The sequence below is a fragment of the Oryctolagus cuniculus genome, chromosome 14, assembly GCF_964237555.1.
Source record: "Oryctolagus cuniculus chromosome 14, mOryCun1.1, whole genome shotgun sequence".
NCBI lineage: Eukaryota > Metazoa > Chordata > Mammalia > Lagomorpha > Leporidae > Oryctolagus > Oryctolagus cuniculus.
This window is the reverse complement of record NC_091445.1, coordinates 63747934-63775226: the sequence shown is the minus strand read 5'-3', so window position 1 is coordinate 63775226 and position 27293 is coordinate 63747934. Positions and strand designations below refer to the sequence as shown.

General features: G+C 45.8%; 1 protein-coding gene across 4 annotated transcripts in view; it reads right to left on the bottom strand.

Moving 5' to 3' along the window:
- EGFLAM (EGF like, fibronectin type III and laminin G domains) overlaps positions 1 to 27293 on the bottom strand; it is a 192452-nt gene that overhangs the window by 108969 nt on the left and 56190 nt on the right. For 2 of the 4 annotated variants that reach the window (XM_051853511.2, XM_070056648.1), the window contains exons 2-6: positions 18094 to 18203; positions 16609 to 16692; positions 13505 to 13531; positions 4545 to 4662; positions 3369 to 3504 (exon numbers count right to left, since the gene is read on the bottom strand). In XM_051853511.2, the coding sequence (XP_051709471.2) occupies positions 3369 to 3504; positions 4545 to 4662; positions 13505 to 13531; positions 16609 to 16692; positions 18094 to 18203 (475 nt within the window). The remainder of the gene's footprint in view (positions 1 to 3368; positions 3505 to 4544; positions 4663 to 13504; positions 13532 to 16608; positions 16693 to 18093; positions 18204 to 27293) is intronic. The other 2 variants (XM_051853512.2, XM_070056649.1) reach the window with 1 other exon arrangement.

The window sequence follows — 27293 nt, the reverse complement described above, 5'->3', positions numbered from 1 at the left end:
TGCACCATAAACTGGGAAGCCTCTGAACAGCAGAAATTGCCTTCTCCTAGTTCTGGGGGCTGACAAGTTCAAGATCAAGGTGCCAGCAGGTTCAGGGTCTGGTGAAAGCTCACGGTCTGGTACCCTCTTGCTGGATCCTTCCATAGAAGAAGGTGTGAGGGTCTCTTTGGGACATTTTGTATGAAAGGCCCTTGGTCCCATTTATAGGGGTCCTACCCCCATGATCCAATCACTTCCCCCAAACCTCATATCCTAATATCATCACCTTCAGAGTTAGGATTTCTGCATATGAATTGGGGGTGGGCCACAAGCTTTCAGACCTCAGCACACACTAGTTGCAGTTCCCGATCTGCAGCCCAGGAAAGCTCCCTCCACAGTTACTTTCCGGCACTCACCTGTAAGGGAAAGACCCTGAGATGTTTACCAACGGGCATGTTTGCAGTCACACAGTACATGCCACAAACACCCCCAGGATCTGCTTCCTTAACCCACACGCCAGCATAGCCATAAGTGTGGAGAAGTTGTACCTCCAGAGCAATCCTCAAACAACGAGAGGACAGAAGCCACCGGGTAAACGTGTCCTGTCTCTATGGACAAATGTGAGAGGCAGTCTGTAGGCTTCAGAGATCACCATGGAATCAAACCTCTGTGATATGGCTTTGCCTGTAGGTGACTTCAGTAACATGGCATTATGCACCACCCTCTTTTCTTGACTCATTCTCCTCACTCTCTCATTACTGCTTCCAGACTACGGGCACCCAAGTCCTTATCTGAGGTTCTACTCTGGGGTTGACCCCATGCCTTGAGAGGCATCGAAGTCAGGAGAGGAAGTGACTTGCGCAGGGCCGCACAGCTGGCAAGCACGAGGGTCAGCGCCCTCTCCTGGTCCTCTGGATTTCAATCTGATGACTTCTTTCTTCTTCCACCTCAGATGTGTGCCCTTGGCTAAGAACCTGCCTTTTGGGGTCCAGTGCTGTGGCACAGCAGGTAAAGCTGCTGTCTATAGTGCCGGCATCCCATGTGGTACCAGTTGGGAGTCTCGGCTGCTCCACTTCCCATCCAGCTCCCTGCATCTGAGAAAATAGTGGAAGATGGCCCAATTGCTTGGACCCCTGCACCTGTGTGGGAGACCTAGAAGAAGCTCTTGGCTTCTCTGGGCTTAGACCTGGCCATTGCAGCAATTGGGGGGCGGGTGAACCAGTGGATGGAAGATCTCTTTCCCTCTGCCTCTCCCTCTCTTTCTTTAACTGTGCCTTTCAAATACAAAAAATAAATACTTTTTTAAAAACTGCCTTTCTTTCTTTTATCAATGTAGCAGATACAGAGAAAGCTTTAAAAAACACATATTTGAGCACAAAATTAATAATAACTTTCAGATTTCCTGGGGGGGAGTTGCACACATGATCTGCTAAATTATCATACAGAATTTTTATATTTTTAAAAATCATAAAGTACTGTGTTGGCTGGGGTTGAACTTACTTGCATAAGTAAATTATAAATGTTTTGTCCCAGGTTTTCCAGATGAGAAAACTGAAGTGTTAAGATGTTCAGTGTTGCACATTTAACTGGTATTGGCACCAGAATTAGAGTCCTTGGTATTCTAGGCATATTCCAAGTTTTGCCTACCAAGTCTATTCAACAGCAGGTGGAGATTATCCTCAAGGAAGAGCATCTGGGGCTTTGTAGTGGGTACATATACACACACATGCATAAGATATTCATACATACATATATACACACATAATATACACACACATGCATATATACACATCATATATTACACATACATAAGATAAGTATATATGTACTTACTTTAAAATTTCCCTACCATCTGTTCCCACCTTTCCAGTAATTAAACAGTTTTCCTTGGAGGATCCAACCCTCTCAAACCTTCCATCCAGGACCTCTGGGGCCCACTCGTCATTAGTTCTAGAGGTTACAACGTGACCAGTCCTTGACCAAATGGTGACTTTTCCCCACCCTGGCCGCAGGGATTGGCTCTGACAAAGGAAAGGCACCTAAGCATGACCAAGCAGAGTGAACACAGAGGCTCTGCTGGGCCTGTGGACAAACGGTTGCATTCTTTCCAGGAAGGAGCTGAGCTATTCGCCTACAAGTCTTGAGAGGCTCTCTTGCTACCATAGTGGAAAAGCTGGCCTGAAACAAGGCCAATGAAGCCAAGGGCTGGATGGAAACAAGTGCTGAGACAGCCGGGGTGCAGTCTCTCCTGAAGCCCAATTTGCCACTAGACTTTCCGGTCACAGGAACAGACGCACAGACGCTCTGCTGCCTCAGTTTCCCCTTTCCAGCTTCTGCCACTCGTGACTGAAGGAGTCCGGCCTGAAACAAGCTCTGCACTTGAGCTTTAGCAATCCCGTGCAGGCTTCCCCGCTACACACACAAACGTCTGTTTTCCACTCCCAACAAAGACACTTGGAAGTCATGGAACAGAAGCAGAGCTCATCAAAACCTGGCAGAATCCTTTGTCCCAGCTTCAGAGAGCTTGAGGAATGAGGAGCTGCGCCAGTCCTTTTGTGGAGCTGCGAGGTGGCAGGGCCTCAAATACACCCCATCATCATTAATGCACAATCCCAACGCCACGTGCATTGTTCCCAGACAAACTCATCAGCCAGCACCTCAGCGCCAAACCAGGCTGCAGCCAGAGTTCAGGGGAGGCCTTCAACTGGGTATTCCTTTTGTTCACCTATGCTTGTTTCTCTCTCTCTCACTCTCTCTCTCTCTCTCACTCTCTCTTTGCATAAAATTATATACCAGCATTGAGATCCATTGCTTTTACATCTGTAAGCTTTGTAAAAATGTCTAATCATCATTATTATTGTTATTTTGGCATTTCCCCCATGACAAGCTGAGGAACAAGAACTAGACAGGTAGAGAAAAGAGAAAAAGGGCTGAGAGCAAACCAAGAAACACAGCCCAGGGCAACAGGGATAGGAAGGAAACCGTGGACTGTGAAGGGGTCCACCCATCCCTGAGAAAAACCGTCATCAAATATTTATTTCAAGTATAAATAAATAGGTGTTTCAAGGCCAGGAACAGCACTTTCAAGTGAGAAGAGCAGGCAGGCTTGTTGGTCATGGGGATCAGGAGTTTGCAGGCCTAGCTGAGTCTTTGGGTGGATAGGAAATGGGGAAGAGGCAAGGGACAGGGGACAGGGGACAGGCACCTGCCATTGAGGCGGGGTGATGACAGGTGCTGGCTGGAGCAAGAATACGAGCTCCACAGCCTGTGCGCTCTCTCACACACACGTGCAGGGCAGACCCACACGGGACTCCCCCTTGAGACTCATGTCCCCCTCAGAACACCTGCATCCCACTTATTTGGCTTTTGAAAGTGACGTGCAGCCTTACCTGGTGAATTCCACAGAATAGTGCTGAATAGGGGAGCTTCCCTCACTCTCTCCAGGCTTCCAGGAGAGGGCCACTTCGGAATCAGAGACCACGACGACGTGTGGCTGCTGGGGTGCAGCAGGAGGCAGGCAGGAATCTGGGCAGGACAACAAGCACAACTAGACTTGGCTGGTGGGCCCAGCTGCTGGAGGGATTGCAAACATAAAAAACACATGTGCTTCCTCCAGCCCACACAGCTCCGCCCACAACAGCCTCAAAATCTAAACCAAGCCGACACGCACAAAAAACTCATCACAGCTGGAGTCACTGTGGAACCTTTGAGTCATCGGGAGCCACTCTCCCCTTCTCCAGCACCTGTGCCTGGGAACCCAACTACACTGGGACATGTAGGAAATCACTGTCAATGGACGCAATGACAATCTTCAATCACACTCTCACCTCCTAACAACCCTTCGTTTCCATTTGCCTGTTGGAATTGATATTTACCTACTAGGAAAAATTAAATGGTTGGCATTCTGGCCACTGTGTGTGTGTGTGTGTGTGAACTCCCTCTATGATCAGAATATACAGCATGGAAAGACATCTGGGAAACACCCTGGTGTGTGAAGAAGTAGGAGTCCCCCATGATCCTATCACCGCAAGTAGCCACTGTCAGCATCGTCCTATCCAGAATTTTGCCCCTCCCAGCCTTTGTTCATACTATTGCTTGGGCCTGGAAGACTTCATCTGCCCTCCTCTCTTATGCATTTCCCATAATTCCAGCTGGGGATGCATCAGAGCCACTTGCTGCCTTCTCCCTCCACAGGGTGCCTTGTGGGCAGTGGCAGATCCACCCCGATTTGCACCCCAGTGTGCGGCCCAGGGCTGCCTCAGTGAGCACAGATGGATTCCTTTTCTCTAGCAGCCTTTCCTCCCGCTCCCCCTCCTCACATGCCTAATTCCTACTTGCCTGCTACATCTTCACCCGGTTGACGTCTGCTCACTGGACGTAGCACTTACTTAGATGATGTCTTGACTCACCCAGTAAGTGCCACATGGGCTGTACATTGGTCACCACTGAATTCCCAGATCCTACCTAGCACACTGGAGTGCAGTATGTCCCTACTGATCTCTGCTGAATGAAAGAAGGGCAGCCTGGCCCTTTGCTATTCCTAATGCATTTAAACAAATTTTTACCTCGCGACAAGGTGGTGACGTGCCGAGGAGAGCTGAGCCGTCCTTTGCCAGCCTGGCTGTAAGCAGCTACACTCACTCGATATTCAGTGCCTGGTTGCAAATCTCCGATCACTTCCTCCTGGCAATGACCAAACAAGAGAGGTGCCAACAATCAGAAGTTCTGTTTGCACAAACCATGAAGTTTCTATCACCTTTACCTGCTGAGGCCCCTGTGAAATTGCTTGGGCCGGAGGGAGTTTTGCTTTGTGTGGGATTGGCCCAGTTTTAAAATTTGCTAGAAGGAAAACATTGTGAAATATTTTCCAAGATTGGAAGATTATGCTTTACTGGAATGTCCACACTGTTCTAGAACGGGGTCCCCGTCACACTGTCAAACCTTGCTCTCAACCTCAGAATCCTCTGATCGGAGCACGAGGCTGCTGGAGTGCAGGTAACAATTTTTCCCAGGGTTGGATTTCCTTCTGCCTCGCAGACTGCAGAGGCTCATGCACTAACCACCAAAGCAAACTGAGGTCTTGATCTGTACAGATGGACATTGCTGTCAAACAGCATCAGAATCACCCAGAAGTTCTTCTCAAAACAAATTGTTGAATCTGGCCCCCCAGACTTTCTGATTCAATAGGTTTCGGTTAGGACTTGGGGATTTGCATTTTTAACAAGTTCCGCGTGCTGTTGCTAATCCAGGGATCCCCTGTTGAGAACCACTGGGACTGATGATGGATGTGTGTGTGTACGTAAACTTCCCCGACACGAAAGGCCCTTACCAGAAAGCCCCAGTTGAAGAGGATGTGCCCTGCCTTGGGTGTTGACAAAAGTGATATGCTCCTGAGGTTGCAGCACTAAATGCTTGAGTGGGGGCCCAAGTCTCTTCAGTGAGAAATAGCATCATGTGGTAATGCCAAGAGCTTTGGCACTGGAGTCAACCAGACCCAGGTATGAATCCTAATCTAGCCACTTAGTGCTAGCTGCAGCCTTGATAGGAAACTCCTTGAGCTTCAATTTCCTCCTCTGTAAAATGGGTATGACATGTGAGTATCTTGCACGATCTTAATGTTTGGGATAAGGTTTGTGCAGTAGCTGGGATGGCAGATGCTCTCGAATGGGTTGTACTGATTATTGTCTTGGGTATGCACAGACCCTCTTCTATGATCACTGAGGTTCTTCTCCACTCCAGGGCCAAAGCCCAACCTGTGACACCTTCCCTCAGCACGTGGACCTGGCCATCTCACCCTACTTACTGTTGTGCCACTACTGGAACACTTTTATATACATATTACAAATTGTTACTACCTCTGAGACCCCAAGCCATTTGAGGGCAGGATTGTGTCTTAAATGTGTTCCTACACTCCACAGATGACAAAGCACTCACTGTTGCTAAGAAAAATTACGGAGATCCAAAGATGTATTTTTAAATAATGATCTAATACTTCATACAGTAGTTTTTAAATACTAACTACACATCAGAAACATCTGCAGAGAGAAAAAAAAGTGCTGGTGCCTGGATGCCACACCGGGCTAATTATCACTGTGTCTGGGGACAGACATGGTTCAAAGTTCTTCAAAAGATTCTACTGTGAACCATGGGTCCGGGGCATGGTCACCACCGATGATCTAAATCCCACCTGTTCCTTCTCCCCTTTGTCTCCTGTATCTGCCTTATCCTTCTTCTATTCTCACTGTGCTAAGTCTCTCCCAGCAGCCACCGTCCCCTACCACGTGCACGCCTGGCTCTTTTCCTCAGAGGCAAACTTCTTGAAGGGCTGTATCTACCCTTTCACCCTCTAGTCACTCCTCACCTGACTCCCATCTGGCATCCAGCTACTACAAACCTCCTGGGACACTCTTACCAAGTCCTCACCGTGACTTCGTAGTAAATCTAAGGGGCGTGTCTCAGCCTTGCTTCCAATACCGTTCCCACCTTTGCTTCTGAAGTCTCTTGGCTTCCTTGGGAACCCTGACTCTGTTCCTCCTTGGTGTCCTTCTATTTCTCTTGCTGCTCCTTTCCAGGCTCCTCCACCCTCTTCTCTTTCTCTGCCCCTTCTAAGTGTTGCGAATTCCAAGACGACCACCCATCATCATCTTCATCTTCTCTTCTCCTACATAGACTCTTGCTTGGGTAAACTCACTTCCTGTTCCCTCAACTGCTGGCACCACCTTCACATCTCCCAGTTCCACACCTCTGGCTCTGGCCTGCCTCTTGATCTCCAGGCATGCATTTGTGGCTGCCTGTTGAACATTGCTACCCCAAAACTAGCAAGCAATGTAAGTTTAACACAACCAAAGCTCAACTAATCACTCCTCCTCCTCCTACCACAAACAACACTACACATTGGCTGTGTCGCCTTGTTTCTCCCTTTCATTACCCAAGCCAGAAGTTCTTGCACCTCTTACACATCACTTGAATCTGCTCAGGTCATTTCATCCTTACAGCCATGGAAGTCTGAGTTCTGATAACTAAGTGATGCACTCTTATTCTTCCTGCCACATATACTGCCTGTACCTCCTACCTAGACTCCACGCTGCTCCGGTAGAGTTATCTTCCAAAATCCCCAGTCACTTTCCACTTCAACAATTCCCGGGGAAGAGCATAGTTGTATCCCCCACCCATTCCAGCACCGTGCCATGCCACCTCCCCTCCTTGCATTCTTCATTCCAGTCATTCTTAAGAACTTGGCAAGACTCAAATTTATGCCATTCAATTCCTTGCCTCGGGGCCTTTGAACTTGCTGCTCCCTCCACAGGAAATGCCCTCTCCCTGCTCTTCCTGAGCTCAACCTGCTCATCCTTCATGGCTCAGCTCGGCGGAGACATTACCTCATTTCTCTGACCCCAGCCCCTCCCCTATGATTCCCGGGCATCTTTGATCTTAGCACCACTCACCTTGTATTGTAACTGCCTGTTCATTTGTCTCCTTCTCCCTACCCACTTGAGGGCAAGAAGTGAGTTTCTCTCTCTGGCATCTCAAAGCTTAGCATATCATCAAACACAGACCAAATGCTCACGACTGCCTTTTGATGAATGGATAAACAAATTGAAGTGAAAACAAAAAACAAAAGAATCAAGGGCCATGGTGTTCCTTATACACAGATTACCTCATTACCACAGATCCCTGAATTGTGATTGATAGCATCAGTAGCTGCCAAGGTTTGAATGTGTCCATCCAAGATCCTATGTCAGAAACTTAATCCCTAAAGCAACAGGTTGGGATATGGAGCCTAATAAGGAGCACTGGGGTCAGGAGAGCAGAGTCCTCAGGAATGGACTGTGACTGGTACTGCGGCAGTGGGGTGGATACCAAGAGAGGGACTGGCTGTAACAGTGAGCACAACCCCTTGCTGTCCTGCCCTTCTACCTTCTGCTATGGGATGCAGCAAGAAGGTCCCTACCAGATGCTGAGCAGATGCCAGCATCATGCCCTTGGACTTCCTCGCCGTCAGCATCATGAGCCAAAAACATTCCTTTTCTTTATAAATTACCCAGGCTGTGGGATTCTGTTATAGCAACATAAACAGACCAAGAGAGAACTCTGCCCCAGGCCCTGGAGTCAGTAACTCTGAAGAGGACTGATTTCCTGTAGTTCATTTCCACCATGCCTTTCTGACCTGCTGCCTTCTTCCATGTCCATCTTCACTGCCTCGCTTAGGGCCCTTGGACTCCTCACATGGGCCATTCCCACAGCCTCCTCCAGGGCATCTGTCTCCAACATGTCCCTTCCTCCCCTTCCTCTCATTTTCTCTCCATCCCACAAGCAGCTTCACAAAGCTAGAGACCTGCTTTCATAGCGCCTTGTTCCTATTCTACTTTGTGCATCCATGCATGCCAGCTCTACCTTCTATCAAGCTGGGCAGTTAAGAGACTGGAGGCTCCACCACCCCAGTTCTTGTTCCACTCCCAGCTCCCATTCCGGGCTTTCCCCATGGCAGCAGAAACACTTTCAAACCAAGGCAATGCTTTCACAGGTGACAGCCTTAGGATGCTTTTCTCTGAGGGAAGTCTTCATGCTGTAAGAAGTGGGGGAGTGATGCTGAGGCTTCAAAAGTTATGCTAGGTATTAGATATGAGCCAATGTTAAATCCAGCTATGATTAACTATCATTTGTAGGGGTATTTTCTCTGTTCTAGGGGCAAATGCACATTTGCACACATACCCTTAATTCTTGCTTCAGTTCTGTGATGTAGCACTCTTATATTCTTTTACAGAGGAGAAAAATCACAATTACAGGCAAAATAGTTCAGTTTGCTCAAGGACATATTTTTAATATGCAGCCAAGCGGGGATTTGTGCTCTGATCACTTTGATTCCAAGGCCCAAGTTCTAATTGGGTGTATGAAAAAGACTAAGTAATGTTTACAACAACAGGAAGACTTACCAAAAAACACTGAAGACCATGTTATTACTACTTTATGTAGAACGTGGAAGGTAATGTGTCAGAAATTTAATGTTACCACCAGGGTGGGCATTTGGCCTAGGAGTTGAGATGCCCATGTCCCACATTGGACTGCCTCAATTTGTTTTCCAGCTCCAGTCCTGATTCTAGCCTCCTGTTAATGAAATTCTTGGAAGGTAACAGTGGTGGCTCAAGTAATTGGGTTCCTGCCACCCATGTGGGAGACTTGGATTGACTTTCTGGCTCCCAGTTTTGGCCCCAGTCTAACCCTGGCCATTGCAGGCATTTGGGAAGTGAACCATGCGTGGGAGTTCCCTCTGTCTGTCTGTCCTCTGCCTCTCAAATCAAGAAAAATTTTCAAAACTCTACCACTGAAATCTAAGAAAAATTATTTATTGAATTTCTGTATATAGATTTTAAAACACTAAACCTCTTTATTAGACACAGATTAGTGCTACCTGCTGCTGGGTGTATTCTGAGAGGCAGAGCATTAACATCCCCAGATGCTGTTTGCTGCCTAAGCCTTTCCCCGTGCCAACATGCTTGCAAGCTGTGTTGGATCAAGCTGTGAGGATCAAGGGGACTGAGTCCCTGGGGCCATGGAGAGGGGTTGGAATCCCAACTGTGCTGTGACTGCCTCCTCTGACATCTCTCCACCTTCCTCACACGGTGACTTGGGGGATGACCTAGGAGTGGCTTGTAAAATGCTCCACAATTCCAACTCTGGACTTCTGTCCTTAAACATCTTGCCTCACTACTTTAGCCTTGTGCTAAACTGGAGAAGATGCTGAATACACTGCTTTCCAAGTAGAAAAACAGTGTTTTGCCATTTTTGTTGCCTCATGGAAATTTGAAAATGAGTCAAGATTTTCTCTCTCTCTCAGACTTTATTTCTGAGCAAGACGGGAGTGAAACACAGAGTGAGAGAAGCTTCATTCCTGGAGCAGAGGCCAGAGAGAATTCAGCAGTCTCTCCTGATCCTCCTCTACCTCTTTTTTTTGGGGGGTGGGGGGCAAAGTTGAGCTCTTTGCTGCAAAATAACCCTGCTTTGGGCTCATCTACCCCTTTCTTTCCCTCTCAGGACCACTGGTGGCTGTCGTGCTATTAGCATTTACATTTGTAGAGGAGAAAAGCAGGGGAAGTCATGTCGCAGAGCCCAAGTAGAAGGCCTGAGCAACCCTGAGCCCCAGGACCCTTCCTCTTCCATGGATTGCCATTACAACCAACTTCCTTCTCATGACTGGCATTGGCATTAACAGTCTGCGATCATATAGCATTCTGGAATTCCTGAAATCTTTGCACATCGTTACTTCTTTGAATCCTCACGAACAGCCCCAATAGGTCAGTTCTAATAGTTCCAGCTTATAGATAACCAAAATAGATCCAGAGAGCTTGTATAACTGCCCTTGGGGTAGCAAGGGGTCTGGTTTCCCTTAGAGAACACACCACAGTTTGGTATGTTTCCAACTCTCCAACTTCCAGACCCAGCATGTCTCATTCTCAGAGGACCTTGCTTTTGCAGATGTTCAGCTGCCTTCTCCATGACGACTGTACTAGTCCCATCCCTTCCACTCCTAGTCTGTGAGCTGGATGACTCTGTCTCCTGGCACCCATTCTCTCCTTCCTCAGAATGCCCATATGTCAGCTGGGCCAGTTATTGAAGAACTACATTTCCCAACTGCTCTTCCTTCTAGGTGTGGCCATGTGACTCAATTATGTCCAACAGAATTCCAGTCAAAATGCTGAGTCATCCCTTAGGGGAGGGGGTACATTCCATCTTCTTTTTTTCTCATCTATTGCCTAGAACATGGCTGTGGTGGTGAGCCATTTGAACCATGGAGAGGAGGGCATAAAGTGTTAGCAGAACAATGGGATGGAAAGAGACTGGGTCACTGATACAGGGAAATCATCAGAAGAGTCCTAAATCGGTTATATCCAGGCAGTTGTATGAGGGAAACATAGATACAACAACATATTTTGTTAGACTCTCTATTATGTTGGGTTTCTGAACCTCTCGTCTTATATCCTCACTGATACATGACCCAATGTACAGAAATAACCTTGGTAGGCAGATAAGAGAAGCCCCCCCAAAAGGTGAGCCCATTCTCACCTTGCATGGATGAAACTTTGTTAAATAGTTCTAAACTTAAGTCTTTGATTCTAATTTCAGATTCTCAATCTACATGCTTTCTTTTCCTACTGCTAGAAAGCAGCTCATTTGTTTCCAGAAATGAGGCTACAGGTTGTCCTCTTTGCTAGATCAGAAGAGCAGTGCTAGAAGAGGCATGAAGTGGGGGAAGGCTTTGCACTATGAGCCAGGAGACCCAGGCTTTGCTGTCAAACTCATGCAGCCTTAGGTATGCTACTTGGTCTCTCCAGGGCAAAGGTTCAGTGATTCAAACACTATGATTCTTTAAACAACCTTCATTGTTAGCTAATAAACTTGGATTCAATTTCACAGTTGACCCCACAAGGCAAATTTCAGCCTCCTTTGCCTTAGCAACTGTTGAGGACACCTAGCATCATCTGATTGAAGGCAGCAGAGAAACAGAAAAGAGTTCCCTTCCAAGCATTCTCCTTCTGATGGCACCAGGGAATACTACACAGAACAGAGTGGATGGAGGAGTTGAAGAAATTCCTATCCCTTTAGCGGTCACAGAAAGTTAGCATTTTCCAGGGCGTTGTAGCAGAGGCAGCACTGGCTTTGGGTAACAAAAATCTCTCATGTGCAGATCTGTCCTGTGTACAGCAGGGAAATTAGCATCCCTGATGTTTGTCCACTAAAATGCTCACACATATTTCTATGTGCCCCTTAGAGTCAAGGTACCTCTACTTGGAAACCATTGCTGGCCCATTCCTTCATTTTATAGCCAAAGAGAGATTCAGAGGATCTCACTCTTGCTCTGGGGACACAGCAGGAACAAGATCCCAGTTTTCTGACTCTTGGCTAAGTTTTGTTTCTCTGACCTTAGATAAGACCCAGGTAGAATCACTGCTCTGTGTCAACCAGACCAATGGATTCCAAAGCAGGATGGCGGTGCCTCCCCAGGGGTGAGTAAGACAATCTATGATGATAGAAGAAAACTCCAGCATTTTCTATGTCTGTTTAATCTCTAAAATTTTCTGGGGTTTTCTAATGTGTATATTCATATAATAGCATATATATAATTTATAAATATACATGATATATAAAATATATTGGTGATAGTATGCATGATAAAAAAGTGTAGAGACCACCTGCTCTAAACCTCCTCTACTATTTATAACTCTAAAAGATTACCAAATTGCCCTGATTTGCTCTATTATTTTGCTTTCCAGGATGAACCATTCAGATTTTTCTTAGAAAAAAGATAATAGTGCATGTGAAAGGCTAACCAAATCAGAAGCTTCTAGAGGAAGATTAACAACCAACACATCAGAATTCCACATTATCAGTGAAATCATTTTAGTCAACTTATAATTTAAACCAGACTAACTGCTTGTCAACCTGATCCTGTTTGGCACTCAATCCAGAAATCAAATCTACCATTTGTGGGGGCGGAGGAGGGCAGTTTTGCAGTATTGCAAAGACAATCTAGAATTGTTAGGATGAGTAAGGAAAGGAAAGGCTATGTGGGAGGAGTGTGTTTATGGGGGTCTACTCCCAGTGTTCTTCTCACTTATTTAACTATTTTTGGGGAGTCAGCACTGTAGAATAGCAGGTTAAGCAATCACTTGTAGCACCAGCATCTCATAAGACCATGGGTTTGAGGCTGGCGCCATGGCTCAATAGGCTAACCCTCCACCTAGCGGCGCTGGCACACCGGGTTCTAGTCCCGGTCAGGGCGCCGGATTCTTTCCCGGTTGCCCCTCTTCCAGGCCAGCTCTCTGCTGTGGCCAGGGAAGGCAGTGGAGGATGGCCCAGGTGCTTGGGCCCTGCACCCCATGGGAGACCAGGAGAAGCACCTGGCTCCTGCCATCGGATCAGCGCGGTGTGCCAGCCGCAGCGTGCTGGCCGTGGCGACCATTGGAGGGTGAACCAATGGCAAAAGGAAGACCTTTCTCTCTGTCTCTCTCTCTCACTATCCACTCTGCCTGTCAAAAATAAATAAATAAATAAGGTCATGGGTTTGAGTCCCTGCTGCTCCCTGCTAGTGGCCTGCAAAAGCAGCAGAAAATGGCCCAAGTGCTTGGGCCCTTCTACCCATGTGGGAGACCCAGAAGAAGCTCCTGGCTTCAGCCTGGCCCAGACCTGACTATTGTGGCCATTTGGGGAGTGAACCAATGGATGGAAGTTCTCTCTCTCTTTCCAAAACTCTACATTTCAAATAATAAATAAATCTTTATAAACATAATTTTTTTTCTCCTTTCAAACTGGTTTCACTTAGGCTTGGGGCAGTGTTTAAATTACTCAGCCTTTAAAGAGGTTCCCTGAACATTACTTTGCCACTTGAGATGAGACAGCATAACACAGCCCTTTCTAAATTGTTGCAAATCCATACTGTATGCTTGATGGTCCCAACTCGCACTAGAACTGACCAGCCCCTGTAGGGAGAGGGTGGGGCAGGGGCTTAATTTTTCCAAAACATACTTACAAAAATCACTGGGTGATCACGTTGCTCCTGGAGAAGAGAGAAAACAGAGGCAGCATGAGGAAGAAGAGAAAACTTGCGAGTCTAAAATGAACCCATAAAGCGTCTGCCCATTTGGCTAAGTACACCCAAGGTTCAGCAAACGCACACCTTTCACTGCCGTGTGACATCGTCTGGCCACTTACTCAGTCCTTATTCCCTGCCAGGTGTCAGGCTGAGGGCTCTACCACCATTACCTCACCTAAGACTCAGCCTGTCCGCACGCTGCGGGATGACATGATACAGCACAGAGCTTCCCACTCTCTGCTCACGCACACGTGCTGTCTCAGTAATATGTTTACAGCACTTCTAGGCCAAAAGAAATGGCCGACAGTTCAACTTATCAAGCAGTGAGATCCAAGCAACTTGGTAGTAGCAGTCCCATAAATATTGCTGTTTCCCTTGAAACGTTTAAATATTCCACAGCATTACCATGAATGCTACAGAGCCACAGGACACCCTGGCTCAGAGCTTGGGAACAGTGGATCAGTACTATTCGAATCCATACATTGCTGTTGGGAAACTGAGACCTAGAAAGCATACCAAGTCTCTACCTCTCTCTCCCTGACTCATGCCCTTTGCATCTACCCCTTGCTTCCTCTCTCTAGTCTATAAATTCTGCAATTCCACCATCCACCCGAACACACACGTGTGCACACACACACAAACACGTGTGCACATACACATGTTCATTCTCTGGGTTCAAACCATTCTCTCTTTGGTATGTCCCTCCCTCAAGTCTGAATTTCCAGAAAATGTCCTACTTCAGTTCCCAAGTTGTAACTCTTGACCACTTGTTCCCACACCCATCTCTTCCTCTTCAAATCTTTAGTCTATTAAGTGGCATGCTAATGACATCTGGCCTTATGCTGTTCTCTGATTTTTTTTATCAGTGGGAATGATAAAACAAGACATTGCTCCCAAAACACTGGCAGGACTTTATCGTGTGCTAGGCATACAGAAGCCACTATGCAAGTCTGTTGAAATCAGCAAGATGATTGGATGCTAGAACGTGGTAGCACATTCTAGTGGCTGGAATGGAGAGAAATTTATTTATCATAAAGGTCAACAGGAATTATAACTCCCATCTGGATGGCTTTTTACAGTTTACCGAAGACTTTTCCACATACAGTTCTGTTTGGTTCTCACAGCAGTATAATCATCACATCCCATTCCCAGGAGAAAGTTGAGGACTAGGCAAGGTTAAGTGACTTTGGCCAAAGCTACTGACAGGTTGGCTAAGTTCCAGCCTGGGAGTGGAGAAAGCAGGTGTGGAAGCCCAGGGTACTGGTCCTCCTCCAGGTCAGGTTTCCTCTGTTTTGGGTTTTCACTGCAGCAACCATCACAGAGATGCCGGCTTTCAGCCCAGGCTTCCATAACATGGGCAGGATCTCCATCGCAGATTCCAAGGCACCTGTCCCCGGAAGTGTGCCCTCAGTACCTAGCCTGTGTTCCCAAAAGTGCAGTGAGTCCTGCAGGACACAAGACCAGGATGGCTGGGGAGACCTTGGTGGGGTCACTGGGTTTGCTGAAAGTTCCAGGGCTGTCAAGGGGAGAGAGACCCACGACTTGTCATGTCCTACATGGGGTCAACCCCATCTGCCCCCCTGAGGACAGAGCACTCCATCAAGGCTGGGACCAAGGGCTACTGAAGCCAAAGAGGGGAGCATCAGCAAAAAAGTCTATTTGAGATCAAAAGCATATCACACCCGATGCAAGCACCCCAAAAAAGGGCAGCTCTTCTTTTGGACTCTTGTGAGCTCTGGTGAGAATAACTCGAGCTGCGGCTCAGAAGTCAGGCCGCCCTGGGCTTCTAGGGGGCTTTGTCACGTATAATGTGGGATTTGGGGAAGTTACTTCACTTCTTTGAAGTCACTTCAAGTGTCAGTGTCCTTGTCAGTCAAATCAAGTCATCGGGGAATTGTGAAAATTGAATGGCAAAACATGCATAGAGCATGCGGGATCGTGTTCAGCTGGTATACACACTCCATAAGCAACAGTTACTTATCGAGGCAGTAGATGACAGCTAGGTTGCAAGCCGCAAGCTACATGCGCCCAGCAGGCTCCTATTAAGCAGAGGTCACAAGCATTCTGCATTGCACTATAGCAGCATCACGGGCACGGGAGGTAAAACTCCTTGGAGGGCAATCCGAGGGGCTCTGGCCTGGAGAGAGAACTGGAAACACAGGAATGGAGGAGGAGAGTGAAAGCAAAGGCAACAGAGATGCCGAAGGCGAGAGGTTCACCCAGAGGGACCTTGACAGGAAACAGATGAGGAACCAACAATTGGTTAGTGGAAGGACAGGATGCTGGGCTTGAAAAGAAAAATATACAACTTGCCCATCTGAATACACACTTCAAATTGCACCATTTTCTTCGCCATTGTGTCTCCAGGCAGTTGGGAAGATACAAATGCATCATATTTATTTATAAAGCTTTATTGGAATTTCAAAACTTTATGAAGAAAAGAACAGGGAAAACAGCTGTAGAGTGGCTCTTTCCTGGTCTGAGAAGATGGGGTTGAGTTCAGGACTTTTTGGTAGACACCTGCTTTTCTCAAGATATAGACTGCCTGGCACAGAGGTAATGTACATGCGAGATATTTGGCAATTAAAAAAATTATTTGAGACACAGACACACACACACACACACACACGCACAGATCCCATCCTGGTTCACTCTCCAAATGCTTGCAATAGCTGGGGCCAGGGCCAAAGCTGGGAGCTAGGAACCCAATGCAATCTCCCTGGATTGTGGGTGGCAGGCATCCAACCACTGGAGCCATCCACTGCACCCGAGGGTTTACATAAATAGGAAGCTGGAGTCAGGAGCCAGAGCCAGGAATTGAATGCAGGGACTCTAATGTGGGACACAGGCATTCTAACTGGTGTCTTCACCACCAGGCTGAACACCATTCCCCCTAGTCCCCCCGAAATCACACAGGGCTATACGAGCATTACTATGGCATGTGCAGCAGCCCCCAGACACCAAAGTAGAAATCCAACTGAATTTCCCCAAATGCCAAGCGCCCAGGTGTGTGGAGGGGCTGCCAGGAAGGAGATACTCACAGTGGCCAGGGTGTCCTGGCTGAGAGGCACCCCATGCGACCGCTCCCGCAGGAACTTATCCGTGCCGACTTCAGAGTAAAAGACCTGGAAAAGAGGCAGACACCCTGGTGAGGGCAGAACCCATAATTCTCCAAGATCAAAGGTTTGAACCCCATTCACAAGCATGCCGGGTTCTGAAGTCCATGGCCTCATCTCTTGCACACTGGCTTTGTAGAACAAACAGCAGCCATACCTGGAAGGGTTGCAAACCCAGGCCAGGAAGGAAGACGGCCATCAGTGAAGTGCGATGGAGAGGGGTCCAGCCAGCTCCTCTTGCTTTTGCCCAAACCGTGACCTCCCGGGGAAGCTGTCATGTTCCCGTCTTTGAGGTGAACAAGTCCAGAAAAACAGCAGGACCAGGCCATGACCAGTGGCTCCTGTTCCTCAGTGGAGTGGTACAGAGTGGGGGAACCCAGCATCCATGGGGGAGCTGGTATCCATCCAATGGGCAGCTCAGCTTCAGTGGGTCAGGTGCCTCACTGGCATGTAGACACAGTGTAGCTAGCTCTACCTCTAACCCGGAAATTCCAGAGCTCCAGATACCTGTCTGAGATGTCCTGACTTCTACCAGTGAACTTGGTTCTAAAAAGCTGTGCACAGAGAACATTTTGATGAACTGCAATCAGCCCAATCCATAACCCTGACAGATAACAATGCACTCCCTCTTCCTTCTTCCCTTTCACCTGCCCACTCCTTGAATTCAGATTATATTGTTGACAACATTCCATGGTGATCCCCTACGCTTTCCCGTGTGTCTGCTTAATTCTCCAAATTTGGCCATGGGCAGCTGGATAGCAGGAACCATGTTTTCCACTTGCTTTATATTTTTCCATCACTCAACAGAGAAAGTACTGAATAGGTCTCAGTGGATTAATGCAGATGCAACACTCAGGAGTCTACAAATGTTTTTAAGTGGGGAGTATTTCTTCTAGTGTTACAGAGAAGGGGGTCATTATTAACATGGGAGTACTCATACAAGGAGTGAGCACCCCTAACCCAAAACCATGAAATCCCACAGTTCCAAAATCTGAAACTTGCTGAGCACTGACAATGACATCACAGGAGGAAAAGTGCACAAGCTGATCTCATGTGACAGCTTGCAGTCAAAACACAGGGGCACTAAAAATACCCTACATATAAAACCATCTTTAGGATATGTGTCTAAGGTATACCTGAAACATAAATGAATTTTGTGTTTAGCACTTGGCTCCCAACTCCAAGAAATCTCATTTTATATATATATATATATATATATATATATATATATATATATATAATTTGCATACATTCGCAAATACTTACACATTGATAAAAACTCTGAAATCTGAAGCATTTCTGGCCCCAAGCATTCTGGTCAGGGAGACTCCATCTGCACAGGAGTTGTCAACAGAGGCTGCACAGTCACCTGCACTCCCACGGTACCAAGCACCATGCCCATGTACTCACCGTGTACCCGACAATGGGGCTCCCAGGGTGCTTTGGCATCTTCCACTGGATGCTGAAAGCTGTGCAGTTCAAGGCTCCAAGCTTGATGTCAAGAGGAGGCCCCACCTTGCCTGTCCCGAGATGAAAGAGATCGTGTTAGAGGCTCCATGCATCCCATCTCTGGTGCAATCACACAAGATGGGAAACAGACTTCCAGGTAGCTCCATGGGCCAGAAATGCAGCCATCTCTTGGCTCCACCACCTACGTTGCAGCTGACCTTGACACAGCTTTTCAATCCCCTCCCAACCTGGCCTCAGAAGAAAAATCAGCCAATGAATGCCCCCAGTCCCTTCTCTAACAGCTAAGAGGTCAGGGACCAGCAGAGGGAGAGTCAGGGTAGCAAAATTGAACACTTCTGATCCGACCCTCAGAATATGCAACGGATTAAAGCAGGTGATCTATTTGCTCAATAGCATGTGTGTTTTATATAGATCTGTCTGCTTATACAGTTAGTGTACTCCTATCACAGAACCTTTAACAAATATGGTTAGGTATAAAATGGGATTTAAAATATTCAGATGTTTGGGGCCGGCACTGTGGTGAAGCAAGTTAAGCTGACGTCTGTAACACGGGCATCATTTATGGGTACTGGTTCATATCTTGGCTGTAGCACTTGGGCAAAAACTCTACTATATAGAGTGTGCTATACAGAGCATGCATGCACATTGACTGTTATTCCACTGATTGACATTTAGGTTGCTTTCAAAAGTTTACTGTTAAAAATAATGCTGAAAATACTATGTATATACCTTTTAGGCACACATGCAAGTATTTCTCTAAAAGTTTATATATATATGTGTGTGTGTGTGTGTGTGTGTATATATATATATAGAGAGAGAGAGAGAGCTATATTTATAGTTATATATAACTTTTAGAGGTGTCCAGCCTAGATAGGGGACAAACATTTTAATTTTTACTAGCTACAAACTTATTGGTCTCCCAAAAGAGATTAAATGAATGAATATGTAAGTACACTCAATTATTTAATTTGGATAAGTTCTGAAAGCAGGATTCCTTTATCAAAGACATTCTCCCCACCTTGGCACTGTTGACATTGGGGGCTGTGTAGTTTTCTGTGGGTGTTGTCCTATATTATAGCGACCCTAGTCTCTACCCACCAGATTACAGTAGCATTCCTTAGGCAAAAATATTCCCAGACATTGCCAAATGTCCCCATTGAAAACCATTTATTAAAAGAACTAATTCTGTGGCCAGTGCAGTGGCTTAGTGGTTAAGCTGCAGCCCGCAACACATCTCATATAAGTGCCAGTTTGAGTCCTGGCTGCTCCACTTCCAATCCAGCTCCCTGCTAATGTGTCTGGGAAAGCAGTAGAGGATGGCCCAAGTCCTTGGGCCCCTGCACCTACGTGGGAGACTCAGAAGAAGGTCCTGGCTCCTGGCTTTAGCTTGGGCCAGCCCCGGTCAATGTGGCCATTTGGGGACTGAACTAGCAGATGGAAAATCTTTCTCTCTCTCTCTCTCTCTCTGTGTGTGTGTGTGTGTGTGTGTGTGTGTGCGTGTCCCTCTCTCTCTCTCTGTAACTCTGCCTTTCAAATAAATAAAATCTTTAAAAAAAGAATTAAGAGATCTTTAATAAACATAATCAAATGTACATCTAGAAAATTAACCAATTTAGAAATACACCATCCAGAGAATGAAAAGACAAGACATAAAATGGGTGAAATGTTGTAACAGACATATCTGAGAAAGGGCTGCAGTCCAAAATATACCAACATAGTAGACTGCCATTTAAATCATCTCAAAAATTCAGATTTTGAGTCCAGTCCCCGGTGTGATGGCACTTGAAGATGAGGCCTCTGAGGAGCAATTAGGTAGTGAGTATGTGGCCTCCAAACAGGATTAGTGCCCTCATAAAGGAGATTCCAGAGAGCTCCCCCATCTCTTCTGTGTGAAGACACAGTGAGAAGACAGCTGTCTGGGCATTAGGAATTAGACCTCACCAGACACCAAATCCATCAGCACCTTCATCTTGAACTTCTCAGCTCTACGGCTGTGAGAAATGAATTTCTGTTGTTTATACACCACCTAGTTCATAGTATTCTTTTACAGCAGCTGAATAATTTAGGACAGAAAAGAACTGTTCAAACTCAACAGTACGAAAACAACTGGATTTAAAAATGGGCTAGAGACCTTAATAGACACCTTCACCAAAGAGGATACAAGATGGCAAGGAAGTACATCCCATGGCATATGTCTCCAGGGAATTGCAAATTAAAATAACAATGAGTTGCTACTACACATATATCAGAATTGCCAAAATCCAGAACACTGACAACACCAAATGCTTGCAAGAATATGGAGCAGTCAGAACTCTCAGTCATCCCTAGTGGGAATGAAAAGTGGCACAGCCAATTTGGAGGGTGGTTTGGCAACTTCTTTTCTTTAAAGCTTTTATTTAACGAATACAAATTTCATAGGTACAGCTTTAGGAATATATTCCCCCCATACCCACCCTTCCACCCCAACTCCCGTCACACCTCCTACTCCCTCTCCCATCCATTCTTCATTAAGATTCATTTAATTATCTTTATATACAGAAGACCAACTCTATACTAAGTAAAGATTTCAACAGTTTGCACCCACACAGACACACAAAGTATGAAGTACTGTTTGAAGACTAGTTTTACCATTAATTCTCACAGTATACCTCATTAAGGACAGAGGTCCTACATGGGGAGCAAGTGCATTGTGACTCCTGTTGTTGAATTAACAATTGACACTCTTATTTATGATGTCACTGACCACCCGTGCTCTTGTCATGAGCTGTCAAGGCTATGGAAGTCTTTCGAGTCTACAAACTCTGTCGGTATTTAGACAGGGCCATAAGCAAAGTGGAAGTTCTCTCCTCCCTTCAGAGAAATGTACCCCCTTCTTTGATGGCCCCTTCTTTCCACTGGGAACCCACTCACAGAGATCCTTCATGTGGGTTATTTTTTGCCACAGTTTCTTGGATTTCCATGCCTGAAATGCTCTCATAGGCTTTTCAGCCAGATCCGAATGCCTTAAGGGCTGATTCTGAGGTCAGAGTGCTGTTTAGGGCATTTGTCATTCTATGAGTCTACCGTGTGGTCTGCTTTCCATGTTGGATCATTCTCTCTTTTTTAATTCTATCTATTGTTATCACCAGACACTTGGTCTTATTTATGTGATCCCTTTGGCAACTTCTTAACAAACAAAATACTCTCACAATAAGATCCAGAATTCCTTAGTATTGACTCAAAGGACTGAGATAAACTCATGTCCACACAAAAGCTGCACATGAAATGTTTACAGCACTTTACTCATGACTTCCCAAACCTGGAAGGAAACAAAACACCCTTCAAATGCTGAATGGGTAAACTGCAGTATAGCTAGACAACAGAATGTTATTCCAGGCTAAAAAGAAGTGAACTTCCAAGTCACAAAAAGATAGGGAGGAAACTTATGGGCCTATTATACAGTGAAGAGGAGCCAATGTGAAAAGGCTATGTCCTATAGGATTGCAAACCATACGAGCCATGGGAAAAGGCAATGCTACCGAGACAGTAAGAAGATCAGTGTCCCCAGGGACTACAGGGAGGAGAAGGATGCAGAGGCAGAGTCCGGGGTTTTTAGGGAAGTTCAATTACTGTGTGTGTAATCTACCAGTGGGTGTCTGTCGCACATCTGTGCAAAGTAGCAGAATGCACAATACCAAGATGGGCTCTTGGTTGTGTCTGTTTGAGTTCACCAATGGTAACAAAAGAGACACACTGATGGGGCTGTTGACAGAAGGCCATGCATGCCTGCTGCAGAGGTACCGAGTAAATCTCTACACTGTCCTCTCAATTTTGCTATGAGTCTAAAATGGCTCTAAAAACATTCCAATTTTTTTTAAAAACTGTAAATTTTATAGGAAAGAGTTGAATATTTTTCTATCTTTTGGTGGCAACTTTTCCTTCTCTATTCATGTATCTTGCACATTTTCTGATTTGGCTGTTGTATTTTTCTTCATATTGTTGGTTTACAAGAACCCTGGATATGTTCAAGATCTGAATCCTTCACCAGTATTTCCTCGTGAATTTTTTGTGCTTGGGTCCCCTGTGTAACACTGGCCAACTTTATTACTGAATTAAGAATCCCATGCTAGCACAACCTAAAAGGTAGATGGAAGAAGGGAGAAAAATAAGGAAATGATTTACCAGTCCCTTGCTAAATCATAAAAAACACAAGGTAAGCACAGTCTCATCCCTAGTTCTAGGAATAACACTTGCTCCCTTTACTCTGGGAAAAATTGCAACCCATTGAAGCAAGCTACTGGGGTCAGTAAGAGGGGAATCAGAACTCATACCCCTGTGTATCTGCAATGGTTCAAAACAGAAAATCGAAAACACTCTTTGGATAAGGTAAGTAATAGAAATTGGTAGAAAGGCTAGAGGGAAGGATTCAGGTACCTCCAGAACAGGGAAGTCTCTGCCTCCACCCTCACTAGTGCCCTGACTGGCCACAGCTGCCTCCAGACACCCACCAAGCTGACAGTGCTGTTGCCTGGAATGATGAATTTCAAGCTTTGATGGCCCTACTTGGCTGGAGAAAGAGCAGTCAGAAAGTGACCTCTCCCTCCCTCCTGTCTTCCATATCTCCTAAGAGTACATCTGATTGGTGGACCTCACACAACATCGAAAATACTGGACACAATGGGGTCTGGACAATGTAGTTTTTATTTCTTCAGCCTCTGCATTAGAGACACTACTTAGGAGGATACAATGGATGGTGAACAAGACGATCTGCAGTATGCATGACATCTTGGTATGAATGGAAAGCATGAATTCCAATATGCTGTCCTCTTGCCGTTCAGATTCTCTAGGGAAGTATTTACGCAAGCCCTGCAGGCACATAGTTAGGTCTGACTGCTATTGGCATTTCACTCATTTATCTGCTCTTTCCCACATGACAAATAAACACTGAGCTCTCTTCACACACCAAGCACTGGGTAAGTCCAGAAGGCTACATTAATAAGGAAGAGATGTGGGAGCAGAGGCAAGGTAGCAGGACATTACAGCTGGGTATAAGCAACATGAAACTTGGGATGTAGAGGGCACTCTGGTGGCCCACAGGAAGGATGTACCTGGCTCTCCCTGAGAGATGAGTAAGAATGAGGAAGACAATGTGGGCATGGGAAATATGTCCCATGCAAGCAAGCAGCATATATTCTTTCCTGAACAACTACATATGGGAGTGGCATTTATCCTAGTGGTTAAGATGCCCATATCTCACGCTGAATTCCTGGGTTCAGTCCATGGCTCGGGTTCCTAACTCCAGCTTGTTGCTAATGCAGACCCTGGGAAGCAGTGGTGATGGCTTATGTAATGGGATTCCTGCCACCCAAATGAGAGACCTGGATTGATAGCCCCACTCCTGGCTTTGGCTCAGGCTGTTGTAGGCATCTGGGGAGGGAATGAGTAAATAGGAGCACCTCTCCTGCTGAAATAAATAATATATTAAAAAAAAAAAGAATAACCAGGTACATAGACCCACTGGGGCTCCAGGATTGAACAGATATGGGTAGAAGAGGAGGAGGAAACCAGGACGGTTCCAAAGAGTCTGGCTGGAGCAGCACGAGGAGGAAGAGGAGGTTTGTGCCACTGACTCAGCTGGGGACACACTGACGGCTTTTCCTGCCCATGAGACAGGAGGGCGCTCATCTGCAGCTGGTGAATGAGAGTGGTCAGGCGAGCATTCTGACCAAATACTGCAAACATTCCTCATAAACCAGTTAAACATGGGAAATCAAGTTATTCCAAAAAATTGAATTTTTTTTTTTATTTTTGACAGGCAGAGTGGACAGTGAGAGAGAGAGAGACAGAGAGAAAGGTCTCCCTTTTTTTTGCCATTGGTTCACCCTCCAATGGCCACCACGGCCAGTGCACTGCGGCCGGCGCATCGCGCTGATCCGAAGCCAGGAGCTAGGTGCTTCTCCTGGTCTCCCATGCAGGTGCAGGGCCCAAGGACCTGGGCCATCCTCCACTGCACTCCCGGGCCATAGCAGAAAGCTGGCCTGGAAGAGGGACCACCGGGACAGAATCTGGCACCCTGACCGGGACTAGAACCCGGTGTGCCGGCGCCGCAAGGCGGAGGATTAGTCTATTGAGCCACAGCACCGGCCAAAAATTGAATTTTAAAATCAGGTTTTCTGAACAGGAACATTTCTAAGCTCAGAAGGAGTTAAATAAATAAATCAAAAGAAAAGCAATGGACTCTAAATCATAAAACTTTCATTATACTCTTCAAAAATTACAAAAGAAAAATCCAAAACAACAGATCAAGGGGTAAATAACTGTAGCAAAATGACAGGCCAAGAGATCTCTTTATTATAAAACTCATACATATTGATAAAAACATATTCAGACCCTAATAAATAAAATATGAAGAGCTAACTCACAAAAGAAGGATAGGTTAACACACACATAGAAATATTCAGATTTGCTAGTTATTAAAGAAATAGTTTTTAAAAAACTGAGATGTTCTTGCTTATTAAATTATCCAAATTATTTAGGGGAGAGTAACTAATGCTGACAAGAGTCCATGAATGTGCTACTCTCAAAAAATTACTGATGGCAGTGGTAGTGAGTAGATGGGCGTTTTGGAAGACAACACCAGATGCAATTCAGTGCTATTAATTTGCTGCTACCTCTGGGCTCCCAGAAGTGTGATTATTGTCTGCTGTGAGGAAAGACTCTTCCTAGCAGAGAAGGCTGAGCCCATAAAGATGTGCTTCATAGAATCACTCGGGAGACAGGAAAACCATCATGGATCTGAATATGCATACACAGGGCAACAGGTCGATTATGGTGCACTGCCTACATGTATGCAAACATTAAAGCTGAGATTTTACTCATTCCAATGTGGTATCTTGGGCTGGATCTTGGAGCAATGAAAGGACATTGGTGATCAACCTAGTAAGAGCTCCATGAAGTCTGTGAGTTAGGTGGCACCAGTGTACTAACACTAGGTGGTACTATTACTAGTCCATGTTTTAGACGTGGCTTCTATCCTGGATTGTATGATGCTAACCTGGGGAGAAACTGGGTGAATAGTGTATTGGAATTTTCTCTACTACTTTTACAACTCCTCTATAAATCTACATTTATTTCCAAATTAGAAAAGATTATTCTAAAAGGCAAAACTTGCATCATACTGTAGCCAAACTGTAATGCAATGTTTATAAGCAAAGAGTATATTCAGTGGCCACCATTACTATTATTGTAGTCACATAACACATTCATTTGGAAAGTAAACCAAAGGTAAGAAGAAAAGGCTAATTACTACATTAGCATGGCTGAGATAAAAAGGCATTTTTCTGCCCTGCTTTCTTGTATTTGGCAAGTTTTGCAGACTGTTAGTTTTTCACAATTTAAAAAAACTACTTTTAAAAGTATTTTTGTATCCAAAGACCAAAAGTTATATGATTGCGGGTGTAACCATGCTCCCCGATTCTAAAGGAATTCCACAAAACAAAGCCTTGTGAAGTGTGCACCGGCAGGGTTAGAGCAGTGCTCTCTCTAGTTCACCGTCTGTTTCTTTCCACTTAGCTGTGAGGCCAAAACGCTGCAATTCATAAAGCAGACCCACTGGCTCTGAACAACAAAAGGCAATGTACCATGCATCCAATGACGTAGTGGCAGCACAGGCCAACCAGCCCCCAGCCCCCGGTGCCCAGGAAGGAGGCGAGTGGCACTGAGAACAGCATTGCACAGAGCTGCCTACCGAGCTCCTGTGCGTCGTCAGGGTAGAGGACATAGGGTAGGTGCCCCTTTGACGGCTGCTCAGAACTGAAGATGTGCCGCTCTTGGTGCCCTGGGTTCTCTTGGAGAGCCTGAGTCTCAAGGGCATCTCACAGTGTTGTCTCTCACCTTGGAGCCTCACGGAGGTTGGGTCCTGGGAGACGGCTCAGGCTAAGCCCCGCGTGCAGGGTCCTGGCTCCCGTACCTGGGAGGATTCTGAGGCAGAGCTGGCCGGAAGCCCAGGGCTGCCAGCAGGATGTCTTTAAGCTCTCCCTGCCCCCACACGATGATTGGAAGATGGCTTGTTCTTTCTCTGAATAACTAACATCTACATAATACTACAAGTGGTATTTTAATTTATTTACCCATCTTAAAAAGGGAAATAGAATAAAGTGGAATAAATTACAGAAAAAAACTCCATGTTTTTCCCTTTCTCGTATTTTTTAAACAATGCACTCTTTTGAGATAGGAGTTTTCTTTTTTCTATTGTTTAAGATTTATTTGTTTGAAAGAGTTACAGAGAGAGGGTTTACTCCTCAGATGGCTGAAATGGCAAGCATTGGGCTAGGCTGAAGCCAGGAGCCAGGAGCTTCATCCTGGTTTCCCACATGGGTGCAGGGGCCCAAGCACTTGGGCCATCTTCCATTGCTTTCCCAGGTGCATTAGCAGGGAGCTGGATTGGAAGTGGAGCAGCCTGGACACAAATAAGTGCCCATAAGGGATGCTGGCATCATGGGTGGTGGCTTAACCAGCTACATCACAATGCTAATCCCTCCCTTCTTTTAATCTATGAATTTATTTTTTTTTTAGAAATGACCCAATTGCCTATCAATAAAGAGTTAAACAAACTGCGGTTTATCCATGCAGTGTACCCAGATCTCTACTGCTTGAACATTTGTATCCTGAGAGAGGGATTGAGAGAGGGAGAGGGAGAGGGAGAGCGAGAGGGAGAGCAGAGGAAGAGAGAGAGGGGGAGAGGGGGAGGGGGGAGAGAGGGAGGGGAAGAAAGAGAGAGAGAATCAAGATACAGAGAACTTTGTAAATTTTAAAACAATTTTTTTACTTTTATTTAGCAAATATAAATTTCCAAAGTACAGCTTATGGATTACAATGGCTTCCCCCCCCCCATAACTTCCCTCCTGCCCGCAACCCTCCCATCTCCCACTCCCTCTCCCATTCCATTCACATCAAGATTCATTTTCAATTATCTTTATATACAGAAGATCAATTTAGTATATATTAAGTAAAGATTTCAACATTTTGCTCCCACACAGAACATAAAGTGTAAAATACTGTTTGAGTACTCGTTATAGCATTAGATCTCAATGTACAGCACATTAAGGACAGAGATCCTACATGAGGAGTAAGTGCACAGTGACTCCTGTTGTTGACTTAAC